At 40.7% G+C, this 13,809-nt stretch overlaps 1 protein-coding gene across 2 annotated transcripts in view; it reads right to left on the bottom strand.

Moving 5' to 3' along the window:
• Window positions 1-1,824: 1,824 nt before the first annotated feature.
• Window positions 1,825-13,809, bottom strand: part of dpysl2b (dihydropyrimidinase like 2b) — a 30,440-nt gene continuing 18,455 nt past the window's right edge. For both annotated transcript variants that reach the window (XM_085359657.1, XM_085359656.1), the window contains exons 7-14: window positions 13,654-13,722; window positions 12,634-12,754; window positions 12,214-12,370; window positions 11,958-12,099; window positions 10,096-10,266; window positions 7,019-7,198; window positions 6,591-6,756; window positions 1,825-5,050 (exon numbers count right to left, since the gene is read on the bottom strand). In XM_085359657.1, coding sequence (XP_085215783.1) covers window positions 4,959-5,050; window positions 6,591-6,756; window positions 7,019-7,198; window positions 10,096-10,266; window positions 11,958-12,099; window positions 12,214-12,370; window positions 12,634-12,754; window positions 13,654-13,722 — 1,098 coding nt within the window. In that variant the 3' untranslated portion in view covers window positions 1,825-4,958. The remainder of the gene's footprint in view (window positions 5,051-6,590; window positions 6,757-7,018; window positions 7,199-10,095; window positions 10,267-11,957; window positions 12,100-12,213; window positions 12,371-12,633; window positions 12,755-13,653; window positions 13,723-13,809) is intronic.

Raw genomic sequence — 13,809 nt, 5'->3', positions numbered from 1 at the left:
ATCTGAAGTTCATCATTCTGTAGTGAAAAAGATAATTCACATGTGGAAAACATTCAAAACAGTTGCCAGTCTTCCCAGGAGTGGATTTCCCAGCAAATTCACGTCACGGTCAGACTGTGCAATGCTCAGAGAAACTGCACAAAGTTTCTACTGAACAAGCATGGCTTGTCTGGAAGGGTTACCAGGAGAAAGCCTCTTTTCCTAGATGACAGCTAAAACTTAGCTGAAATGCAGCAGGACAGTGATATCAAGCAAAGCAGCAAATCTGTGCCAGAATGGCTAAAAAACAAAAAAATGAAGGCGCTGCAGTGGTCCAGTCAAAGCACAGACCTCAACTCGATTAAGATGCTGTGGTGGGAAAACTTAGAGCCGTGCATAAAAGAATGCCCTTAATGAACTGAGGCAATGTTGTGAAGAAGAGTGGGCCAAAATTCCTCCATAATGATGTGAGAGACTGATAAAATCACACAAAAAACTTCACATTATTGCTGTTAAAGGTGGTTCTCCAAGATAACAGGAAGGATACTGCTATATAAATAATGATTTGGTGAAATATATATTTATTGATAAGTGTGTTTATTTTATTTAGGGACCAAATGACTTTTTATTTTCTTATGGATTTTAAAGCCTTAGGGCCTTTAATTCACCTGTCTAATAGTTATCCCTTCCTTTACTACATCAAAGTCAGTGTGGTGCACTGTGTGGAAAACATGTTGCTTAACACAACGCATAATAGGTAATGAAAAACACACAGACTTAATTCATTTTTTCTCATTTTTTTTAATTCATTGAAGTCCTCGCTGTTACTTTCTTTTCTTTTTCTTTCTTTTTTCCTTTTTTTTTTTTTTTTACATCACCATCCGTGGGATTTGACATAGTGAGCAAGCATCCCAGAAACCCCACAGCCACCAAGACAAATACCATCACAGAGTTTCACTTTCACAAAGGTTAAAGGCTTACAGAGGGCGACGGAGGGGCTGCAGGTGGCAAAGGAGATGTTTGACAGCATCAACAACCTCAGAATGGAAAGAAGCTCCTCTCAATCTGCAGCATGTTGCTTACATACATATCACTCGTATATCATTAGCAATAATATGGCATAGAAAAAGCATCCAAGCTGACAGAGCATTAAAGGAGTATAAGTGTGTGTATGCGTGTAAACTGAGGAGGCATGGGACACGAAGAGGATGCCAATAATGACAGCTAGTATTTAATATCCGAGTGATTTTTTTCAGGCACAGGCGCTGCAATGCAGCAACGGCTCCTTGCTCTTTAGTGTGCTAAGAGTCTGTGTGTGTGTGTGTGTGTGTGTGTGTGTGTGTGTGTGTTTCCTCAATAGTCTGCAGTGCACTGTGAACTATGGTAGCATTCTGAATTCCACATAACCCAGCACAGGATTATGTAGTAATGTTTCAGCACTCTAAGTGAATAATGAAAAAAATGTGTGTGTGTGTGTGTGTGTGTGTGTGTGTGTGTGTGTGTGTGTGTGTGTGTGTGTGTGTGTGTGTGTGTCCCCGCAAAAACCTGTACTAATAGCTCCAGGTCAGGACGGGTTGCTGATGGCAACCTCAAATTTGACAAAGCGTTGCCATGACAAACAAAAAAAGCAAGAACCCCATGAGAGTGGAGGGGTCTGTCTCTACGGCAACAGCCAGAAACAACCAAAGAGCCAAGAAGGGAGGAAGAGAAAGAAGGAAAAGGGAGAGCGAAAGGAGCAGATGCAGCCAGACTGTGCTGGTGTTGTGGGCCTCACCCACACCTACACTTTTAACCAACGTTGAAAAAGCGGTAACTGGATTTACTACAAGCTGCAGCAGAATGCTAACATGGATGTTGAAGAAGTTTTTGAAAAGTATCAAAAGAATTAAGAAACTGTGAAACAGTAAAATTCGCCACTTCTGACTTGCAGAGGTTTAAGTTGCCTTGAAGACATTCCTATCTCGTCACATATTTGAATGCTTCAGAGACGTGCATTTATTACATTCCCGTCTGCCTTGGATTCTTTAAATACATAAAGCATTTGTAATGCTGAAAGAGTCTGCCTTCTACAGACTTCCTGTTTTTTCAGAGGGGAGAAAACCTGGAACACTAAGGCTGAAAGTGTAACTTTTAATATCTACATTATGCACAAAACCACTCAGAAATGTGGGGTTACTTGGGAATGTCCTTTTTGCGCATTTGTTCTAATGAGAAGCCATTAATCACTGATTTTTCATGTAGCATCCATCTAGGCATACATTCAGCAGACTGTGCTTGAGTGACACAGTGCTACCTCCTGCAATGTGGTGACTAAAGAAGCCATAAATTTGGCTAGACAAGCAGGTAGGGCAGTTGTGTTAGTTTACACTCTCAAAATGCCCCACAAAGAGTTTTCATGCAACAGTGTGTACTAGTCTTTTCAAAAACCAGCACAATGAAGCTCTGAGGGCTACTATTTAACAAAGCTGCCATATGTAGTTCTATTAGATGCCTATTTCTCAAACAAGAGACTATGTCCTCTCACTCAATCGAGCATCCAGGTCCACCACTTTTCAGAGCCAGTTTTGCACCAGTGTGTGAAGGGAGCAGTACACACCGTTACATGAAAACATCCTTTTTTTTTAACAGTGTGCCCACTGACCACGGGAGACATGGTTGCTGAAATTGAGCTTCTCCATGCTGTCTTAGGATATCTCATTTCAATAGCAGGGATCACACCTCAAATATGATTAGGTTTACTGAAAGAAGTGCGTTTGGAGAGAGCAAGGACCTGGACCTGTGACTGCAGTTTAGGAAAGGCCACAGTGTGGATCGGTAACGGCTCCCTGGCATGGTAGTGGAGGCACAGCGCTCAGAAATATAGAACCGGAAGGGTGGTGCGTTTGAGGTGTAGTCCTATCCCTGAAATTCAAATAAATTATCTCCACTAAAAAAATATATATATATCAGTGGTTTATAATGAAAGACAAGGTTATTTGACCCAATTTTCCACCAGTATAATATTACATTGATGACTATTTTGTACTGTATTTCAAAGTGATCCCTAACCCTTTTAGTGGTAGGGAATATGTATGTGTTTCACCTCTGGTTTCCCCTAAGTTGCTGTCACTATGTTAACTAGACAGGCGCATTTAAAGAATCTAAGCCCAGTTTATATAAGTGCCCCTGGTTATGTTCATGTCAAGTTTATTCAGCGTTTAGTCACAGGCAGAAAGATGGTTACTGGTGAAAATCAGTTGCTTCACTTAATAAAACCAGACTGTGCTGTTAAAAAAAAGAAAAGAAAAGGGAGAAGAACAATGCATACAGCTGCAGTACAGCCTGAAGCAATGTTAACTCCACAGCCATACTGAGAGCTGTACAGGAGCCTGCTGTGCGTGTCCCATTCCTCACACATCAACACTGCACACTAGTCAGAAGTACATTAGCTCATGTCTACTTTCAAGCATAAATCAATAGTGCTCAGCCCTTAGGCACCTAGTTACAGAATGACACTAAAAAGCAGTTTGACAACAAGTTCAAAACTATAAAACAACAGAACATTTCAACATATCAAGCACTGTTCATCTTTACAGGGCTCTATCTTCAGAATAGGCCCAATGAAAGCGCAAAATCTGGCACCTTTGAATCGGTTAATCCTGGCTATTTTACATCTTTTTATCTTACATCCTTCACTTACCTCAAAAACAATAACAAAACAAGAAGCTAAAATCTGACTATCAATACAACTTCTGTGGGTTCAGGCACATAAAGAGTAGAAAGAAAATGAGGTGTGTGTGTGGAGGGGAGGGGGGAGTATAAAACAGTCACATTTGGAAGGAGAGACATTCTGTATGTAAATGCACTGCTTGGTGACAGACGGTTGTCAGATGTTTCTACTGCTGTCAATGAAGAATTTGGACCTTTGTGATTCCTGGGAATGTAAACAAATGGGAAAACATGTAGCTGCGTTGTGAACGGCACCTTCCCCACACTCCTAAAAGTTCTCTAAAAGGACGGCGCTAAAGAGAAAGTAAGGCAAGGAAAGGCCGAGTCGGAAGTAACATTAAGTACAACTTTCTCTTTCCCCCTGTAAATCAATCCCACTTAACAATGACCTTACACACAGAGATGAAGAATAAAGCTCTATTTACTACGTGCCAAAAGCTCCTTCTGCTCCACAGGACTCTCCAGCTGACTCCCAACAGACTGTACCCATAGTACAGCATTACCATGTTCAATTTTTCAAATGTTAAGGCCGTCTTCGTGGCGAATAGTCAATTAAATATCAATTGTGGCACTGTATGAGAGACAGCAATGGACTGGAAAATGAAGCGACTGAAATGTGATATAATACAAATCACAGACTTCTAACAGCTGGAAGGAAGTATTAGATTCTTTTTGGCTGAATGAAATGCAAAATTGGTCAATTTCAAGCAACTTACTGTTTGGCCTATTCGAGAAAGAATAAAAGGAAATTAGTGTGTTTTTATATCCATGCTTCATTCTAACTCCTCACAAAATGCAAAAAAAAACATGGAAAAAGAACAGACATCCTGCTCCAACATCATCGTCTGCATAACATCACGTTAGTCTTACTCAACCCCTCAATGAAAACAACAGCAAAGCAAATATCACAGGGATACATGGGAGGGAGAAATTACAGTATAAAAATGAAATGATGCAGTCAAAAGTGCTCAAATAAGGAGTGTTATCAATTTTTTTGTCAATTTTTTCATCATATGAGGCAGACCTTCTTTTTTGTTTGTGTGTTTTTTCCTAACTCTGTCCTCTAGGAACAGGTTTTTGGGGGAGAAGTGGGGAAAAAAGCAGCAAAGGAGGACATGAAGGCTGGAGGCTAACAGGTGGCCTGATGAGGTGTTGTGAAGAGTTTGAATCTTGGTGTAATGCTGTAGCTTCTTCACCCCCCACCACTTCAGCTCCTGCTGGCCATACATCCACAAATCCTCATTTCCTCCTCAGCGCCTGAGGATGGGGCTCTAACCCAGGCTGGTGATGTTTGCCCTGCCGCCTGGGGGCGCCACGATGCGCTGGGTATTCCGGCGAGGAACGTTGTCATCAATCTGAGCTCCTGTGTGATTGAATGGAAAGGATTAGTTTTATGAATTTTGGTCTTTGTAATACTAGAAAGTGGCAGGAAAAATTCCTTTGGGAAGTCAACCACAGGAGGAAACATAAATTCCCCTTCACATTGTCCACAGTGATTTTAATTACAAGCCATAGCCATCCATAGTAAACCTACTACGAGCTACGACACTGTGAAACAATGGTCTGTGCTCCTGTCTGCATGATATCAACCTTGTTTTAACACTAACACATTTTATTTGTGACACTGCAGAAAAACTACTCTACCCACAATCCAAAACAGCAATGTCTCCAATTGGAGACATTGTTGGAGGTTGCTGCTGGAGGTCGCTGTTACCATGTAAATGTGAGCACAAAACATCAATTGGTGACTGCAGTCCAGAATGAAGCACCGTAATGTATTGATAACAAGGCCACACTTTGCCACACACATGTAAACGAAAAACGATTCAATTTGAGAAGGCTGGAAGCCATTTGTTATGGAAGCTGAAATTTGCAATGCATCGTGGGATGAGTAGTTCCTCAACACTGAAACGTAAAATATGCAGCTTTGCCTTTTCTTTCCCCCATTTTCCTTTATTTTTTTCATCAAAATCAAATCTTATTTTTACAGTTACTATTTACCTCATAGCTGGCTGAAAAACTTCAGCCAGCATAATAAAATCTACTTTTTAAATATTTTGTCCTTTAAAAAGTGGGCGATGTTGAGGTCTGAGTGTAATTAATACACAAAATTAAGATGCAAAATCTTAACAAACTAAAAGACAAACAAAACATAACACAACACACTTCAAGTGGACGTGTTATATACTGATTATAGTATATGGTGGCTGCTCATTTTTAATGCGGCCAAACTTTTAATTCATGAGGTCAGTGACTGCTCAGGTACCAGACCCTTTTTCCACTCTTGGGTATTTATGGTGTCAGTGGAGCCAGATACCACATGTCCCTCAGCCAATAAGAGAAGTGAAATGGCCTTCAAGGGAGAGTAGCTAAAACAGCTCGGCTCAGACAGTGGATAGATTGAGATACTGTAGCAAGGTTTTTTAAGCTGTCAATCATGCACAGAAATAAATATAAAACTACAGCAATAACAAAATAAATGGGAAATGAATATTCACACAAATTTACCAAGTATTATTATTATTAGCTCTGAAAGACAAATGTAAAGATTTTTCTGGTGCATAGTATCCAACTGCCTCTTTTATTTTATTTTTGATAGGTAGCCACGGTCCAACAGAAGGACCCAATTTCAGTGTAAAGTCTGCCCCTTACACTTGAATGAATGCATGGCTTATTTGAGAGCAATATGGGGCTATGCATGCAGTGTTTAACTCCGTATGTCATGAAAGAATCCCTTAGTTTAGGCTTTTCATGCAGATTAAATTTAGTGCAAAATTTGACTCATCAATGTTGAGTCTCTGATATACAAAAAGAAGGTAAATGGTTTTAAATCTCTCCCCAAAATGGATTCAGTGCTTCAACATCCCAAAAATGACTCCAGAACTGATGGTAACACAACTGACCGGATAGGCTGAAGCCAGATTGGTGCAGGTTGCGGACGGGTTGGCCAGGCTGTTTGGCAGGTGAAGTCTTGGCAGAGGAGGCTGGAGTCATGGTTTTAGGAGTGACTGACACCTCACAGACTGGACCATCATACAGTCCCCTGGGTACGCCTCTCAGCTCAGCCAGCTGCATTGTTGGAAATGAGACACAGGCCAGTCACAGCACTGGAAACTAGCAAGGAAAGATTCACACTGTGGAGCTGGATGTGTGGACAGTTTGGCCAATTCCTAACAAGATGTAACATCCCTCCAATTTTCCACAAATTACCAATCGTAAAAGAAATTGCTGGGTGTGGGAAGCAACTTTAATGTCAAAATGACTTCCAGTATGTTACCATCTGATTAAACGGTTAAACACAAACCCTAGCAGACAAAGAGGAGTGTTGTACCCTGCTGCGAGCTTTTATCCTCTTGTAGACGTAGTCAGGGAAAGGTTTACGGACCACGTAACGTCCTGAGCCCTCTGTGACGTGGAGGTTCCCGTCCTCCAAAACAATCTTGCCCTGGCTGATCACGACCAGAGGCCCGCCGCGCACCTCTGTGCCTTCAAAGATGTTGTACTCCACAGTCTGTGGGGAGAAGGACAGCAGTAGTGTCAAAAGTAACATACAATATAAAACATCACTACTTTATTATAGCATATAATTCCAAACATAAGGACTGAAGGATCTGAGTGTATTTACATATTTGAACATTTTCCCGCATTGTTAACTGTATTGCACTGTACGTACGACATTTTAAAGATAAGCCTTTTTGTTGGTGCTTTTAGATTTGAAACAGGTTTTAAGTTCTTGTCTGACACCCGACAGCTGTGTTCCTGTGATGTTTTATGGCAGCTGCTTGTTCCTCCTAACGCCATGCCGACACTTTAAATCATAACAGAAATACCTTCAAAGCGGAGATGCAGTCATTCAACTTCCCCCCGCTTATTTTCCGCTATCATAAGGCTGACGTAACCTCCTGTTGCACATTCTGCATGCCATTTTAGTTCACAGACTTATGAAGCTCGCACTGAATGTTTATTTGAAAAGCTGCCAGAGTTATATTGTAGGACTCACTGTGTAAAATTTCTATAATTTCATAGGAGCTTAACTGATTTAACTCACATAAAAGTGTTTCCTCGGGCCTACTAATGCAGAGTACAGAGGCATTAGTCTTCAGGCTGAGAGAAGAAGAAGGTGTTGTTTTAGTGCTTGTGTGTGGACATGGAGGGTGTGGAGGTTACCGTGTGACCAGTTTGAAAGCCCTACGACTCCTCTCCCAAAAAGCTTATTGAGCTAAAGCTGAGGTCATGGCAATCTGACAGAGCCTAAAATGAGATCACTGGTATATTGGGTTATCCTATGACACCCACACACATGCATGCATACACACTCCAAATGAGCAATTTCTCCCCTGAACACTGGTCCGTTATTTTCTGACCAAGCGGAACAAAAAGGAAACCGAAGAACATGACGGGATTAAGAAGACAGATTCCATGAGCGTGTACAGCTCACTCTGTCTTCCATGCATACACACACGGATACAGATGCACAGTGACCGGCCTGCTAACAATCAGAAATGATGTGTTCCAGCTCTCTGGCAGATTGATGACATCACTCCCTCGACGCTGTGTGAGGCCCACACCCTCTTCAGTAGTCAGGCTGCCATAAAACAAGAGTCCTTGATCACAACAAAAGAGTTATCAACCACTTATTTTGAATGTCATCAGTTACATGCATAACAATTAGTGTCATTAGCATTAGAAGAATGAATAGTGTGTTTGAGGGCCTCAGTGTGACTGAAAGGTCATTAAACATTGATGGGCAGTGATGGGGCAATACGGATTGATAGCACCCCCTGAGAGACTTCAAAGTTGAATCCCCCACATTAGCTTTCAAATGCATATATTAACTTTGGTGGGCAAGTGCATCATGTCCACAACAAAGCCACACCCCCACATCCCAAAGTCATTCACTGTGGCATTTCTGCACAGCAGCAGTAGCTCGTTCACAAACTCCTCCATGCTAGTTAAGCAGAGCAGTCACATCTAAGGTTCTCTGTGGTGCAGATTCCTAACAAAACATGTTATTGCATTTCTGAAATTTAATAGAAGAGACCTGCCAATTAAAGAACACTAAACAGAAATCCACAGAAGAATCCCAAAGACATAAAGACAGTAATTGTTCAGTGCCAGAAAGCCCCCCAAAATAGCGTTGCAACAGTTTCTACTTTGCGGTTGTAGAAAAAAAAATCTACTGGTTATCATAGTAAATATGTAAGCAAATGTTATATACGTGTTCCCCAACAGGTAATGCAGGAACTGGATTGGGAATCAGGAATGGAGAGACACGCCTGGACCTAACTGCCAGACCTCCGGATGTCAGCCCCGCTATCCTCTGCAAGTGCAATTCGTCAGCCACACCCATTAACAGCAGCTCTCCTCTATGATCCATGTGCTTAGTAAAATGCACATGGCCAGGAAAAGAACTGACCCGTGGGATCTGTTCATTTTAAGACCGTGAGCAGTCTGTAAGAACCTCTTGAGTGATTCAGTAGTCACACACCAGCTTTTACATTTACTCTTTCAGAAAGAGTTAAAGTAGGAAGGTCCACATTTTAGAATGCAGGATATTTTGTTTTAGCAATTTAACAAGGGCAAATTAAAAGCTTATCAAACAGTATTAATCACTTGATGAAATTACCTGAATTTTATCCAAATCTAAATAATCTATTCTCTGTGGATCCTGAACTCTGACACCAGTTTGAAATGAATGAGACAATGAGATTTTAATTTATACATGTAGTTTTGAGGCTCTTGTGGTCATGGAAGTGGTCATTAAAGTTACTGCTCTCTCCTCATTCATAAGGAGTTACCAAAATGGCTAGTTTCAAGGCTAGCCTTTTACAAGTAGGAGTATATCTGCATTCCAATACTGAGTCTTTGTCATAGCGCCACCTACAGGAAACCAGAAGTCCAGAGGTTGTATTTTCACGATCTTATCTTCATATTTTGAAGCCTGTGGGTTTTTATTTAACACTGCTGCTTTAAATTGCATCAGTGGTTTAATATGATAATATATACTTTTGTTACTGGACTCCAGTTTTTGTTAAAAAGTCCTGTTCTTAAAATATAAACATGCCCAAACCGATCCACAGTCACAACACAATAGACTTACAGGAAGTTCGCTGTCCTATATTTTTATAAACTACTCTTAGCTGATTAACCAGAACCACTCAAAATTTGGACAGCTCCATTTTTCAGACCTTCAAGCTTTTTGGTTTTCATCTAACGCTGTTGCTATGACGATGTATTGTTTGAAAGAAACAGGAAACAGTTCCTTAGCAGCTTGGAATGCCCGCAAACTTTTGGCACATGCAGCGTATATAATTAAAGTCAGTATATGGTAGGCTTTCATTAGCGAAGAAAAGAGACCTCTGTGTCAGTATTAATAGCTAGTTATGTAGAAATAATTGAGGACCATACCGACTGGTGGCTCTTGGCGGAGATGATCTTTGTGACGTCAGGGTCCCACAGCACCAGATCAGCATCTGAGCCCACAGCAATGCGGCCCTTGCGGGGGTACAGGTTGAAGATCTTGGCAGCGTTTGTGCTGGTCACGGCCACAAACTGGTTTTCATCCATCTTACCCGTTACCTGAAATAAGTCAGAGCTGAGAGTGAGAAAGCTACCAAAGCTTGTGACCTCTTTTGTGTTTTGTCCGTTTCACGTGTATTCACATACGGCCCTTTTTTGAATTAATCAAGATCAACCCTCCTAAATCCTCTTCTTGCACCAAGAAATTTAGCTTGTTTTTGTTCTGTTTTTTGTAGATCTGATAGAGGACAAAGCACTGTTTTTGGCCTTCAAAGTACATAGGAGTGGGTGGAATTTTTGGAGCTATGACCCTTGGAAGTTTATCCAAAGTGTACTTTTTAAATAGTTTAATGTCACCAGTTTAATGTCACAGGCATTAAACTGGTGTTTTCCTACTATTATTATGATATATTATACTACTATTATACCACTAATAGTAGTACTACTATCATAATACTACTATTATGATATAGTTCATGATATAGTTTGTGATTTTGGTGCTCAAATGTGGTTTGATAAAGCAGAAACACTGAAGAGAAACAAGGTTTAGCATTAGAGTGGGTTTGAAATCGATTTGTTGTATTTATGCAAACTGAAATGGCTGGGGTGTGACTTTGACCTTATCACAGCTTAGAATTACTGGGAAAAATAGTAATAATTTAAAAATTGGAAAATGTTGAGCCATTTATATGTATTTTGGGGACCTGCAACATGGAAAATAATCCTGGAAGAAGTTATTGTACCAAAAAATAAAAAACAAGCTAATTGTTTTGACAGATTTTTAACAGAATGACAGTAAGGGGCGAATTTTTTTTTCATTTAGTACTGTTAGTTTTAATCTAATATGATACAAAATCTAGCATTTTTACTTGTAACAGAGTACATTTAAAGGATGGTATCAGATTACTTTTATAAAATCACCTCATTCCCCTTTAATTACATTTTTAGGGTTGGCACAACTCCTACAGCTCGGTGATGTATTCCCAATAAAGCCGTTCCCTTTTAGCTGGATGTAAATTGGAGTAAAGCTTTACTTCACTCCATATGTCAATTTGGTTTTTAAGCAGTTGCATGCTTATTGTCAACAGCATGCCTAGAGACGCCGAGAGACCTATAATACACCGGCAGTGAGTTTCTGTTTACAATGCACAGGTTAAACAGACCGCAGTGTGGACTTGAAGTGAACCGAACACTTCTCAAATGAGTCCCAGTTCAGTTTGCCTAAAAGAGGTCTGACATCATTTACAGTGTTAACATAAACGTGAAAAGAGCTGACTAACTGCTCTGAGCTGCTTTGAGGGAAGAATGGAGCCAAGAGTGAAAACGCCTTTAGTGTATTGTGAGACACAGTCCTGTGAAAGAATAAGTCCACCCTTACCGCTTCCATGGGAATTAAGGGGGTAAGTAGCAGCCAGGTGCTGTTAATCAAATGCGCCTGATTAACTGAGCATCAGAAAGTGTGAGCACCTCTATAAAAGCAGAAGTTTTGGCAGTTTGCTGGTCTGGAGCTTTCAGGTGAGTGTTAACACAATGCCACCATCGTCATAAAGAAATTTCTGCAAACCTCAATGAACTGAAGCAAACTTGGCCTAAAGACTTCTATAATGATGTGAGAGACTGAAGTCATACAGAAAATGATTACCTCAAGTTATTGCTGCTAAAGGTGGTTCTACAAGCTACTGAATCATGGGGAGTTTTCACAGGACTGCACAGGGTCTTGTGAACTCCACCCAAAAGCAAAATTTACTCACCACACACTTGTCCCAAATGATAGACATCCTCTCCTCAGTGCCATTCACACCCTCAGGAATCAAGCTGAAGTCATCTTTGCCCACAGCACGCTGGGCAGTGTTAAAGGGACAATGTGCACTTCCTGTCACCTGAAGGTCTCCACTATGTAATAAGTTTAGTACAAAAAAGACAGACAGAACTGTGTCATGCTCAGAGAAAAAGCACTGCTGACATTTTCTTTTTAACTTTGCCTATAACGTGTTTGCATCCAATTACCAGGAGAGCAGGGAGTTGAGATAGTCTGGTGTGGTCGGGTCAGGGCTCAGTGGAGGAGAGGTGACGTAAGCAGCCGCTTTGGCCCAATTCTTGCTCCAATAGTGTGAACCGTCTGTTCCCAGACTTGCAGTGATTGGCTCTCCATAGACAACAGTGCCTATAAAGACAAGTCCCATCATAGCATAAGATCCTATGTTCCTCACGTGCATGTCATGCGAACTCACGCAAAAGCTTCATTGCATCTATTTGTACTTATCTGTGTTTATTTTACCGTTTTCTGTGAAGTCTACTCTATAATTAATCTTAATCATAACATAAAATTGGGCTTAAATTTAATTTAGTTTCATATTATTGTGAAAATCCACTAATATTGTCTTTTTCCTCTCTGACGATGGGCAGTATCTTTATCTTAGTTCTCACCCTTCTTCCTGGCCTGAGCGATGACATCAGAAGCGCTCTTGCTCATCACCTTGGTGACATACAGCGGGCAGTTGGTCTGGTTGGCTACAGTCACAGAGCGGTTAACGGCCTCCGCCTCCACCTGGAATACAGAAGAGTTCACTTTAATAGATGGAGGTGATGACCTTTCTTATTCCTCTCTTCTTCATTTCAGTCTTCGTCATTTTAATGTGTGCACAACAGTATGTCAATGCCCTGGTGTTTTAGATATCACATGTATTTATAAAGGTAAATAACTTATATATAGTATATAAAATGAATAAATGAGGTGAATCAATTTAAGCTAAATATTAAGGAAATATCTAAGTATTCAGCAGCGAGCTGTAGCTTCATATTTAACTCATATTCTCCTTGCATAGCAACGCAGGTACAACAAGGTTAAACACTGAAGGGAGACGTTTTCTGACAGATTAAATGACAGAGAAAATGTTCCGAGGTGAAAAGCAATATGGAATTTAAAATTTTCTAGGTCAATTTATTGCAACATTTCAAGGTATTTTTCATTATTTTTATGTCTCTTTTTCCATGTATGACCATGGAAAATGGTCAAGATTTGATTAACCTGAGCAGGAGCAGCACTGCCATGACAATTTAACTTGTGCTTTTTCCCCTAAGGCCCCTAAGAAATCACTGCCTTCATCAGATGATAATTAGAAAAATACAGAAAACCTTAAGAAGAAAAACTGAGGAACTGATTTTAAAATAACATTGATTTATGCAGGGAGGATGTACTCAATTAAAGTGGCTTTAGGGCGTGATTATCTACATTCATCATGGGAAAAGGAGAAAGTTACAAAGATTATAAAGAAGTGAAAAATCCAGAGCCTCAAGGTAAAACTTTCAACGATTCAGACGCAGCAACGCTGAAGCCCGTAAAGGTCACATCCCCTACTGCGAAAAAACCCCAACAACTTGGAGATGAACCGATACGCTTTCCTCAAAGTCCAAGCAACATTTCACAGAGTTGTAGCTGTGACTCACCTCCTCAGGGCGGCTCAGCACGTGTCCTTCAGGCCCAGTGATCCCCTGCTCCAGCATCCTGCGCTGCTCCTAAACACACGCACATGAGCACACACAAAGCGCATTGGGAAATACGAGATGTTGAGTCATGTGCATGTGGACGAATGTTTGTCATGA

Source organism: Diplotaxodon limnothrissa, linkage group LG7, assembly GCF_057381915.1.
Source record: "Diplotaxodon limnothrissa isolate DT_005_m linkage group LG7, D_limnothrissa_male_GT1.1, whole genome shotgun sequence".
Classification (NCBI taxonomy): domain Eukaryota; kingdom Metazoa; phylum Chordata; class Actinopteri; order Cichliformes; family Cichlidae; genus Diplotaxodon; species Diplotaxodon limnothrissa.
The sequence above is the reverse complement of the archived record's forward strand: the minus strand, read 5'-3'. Positions and strand labels throughout refer to the sequence as shown.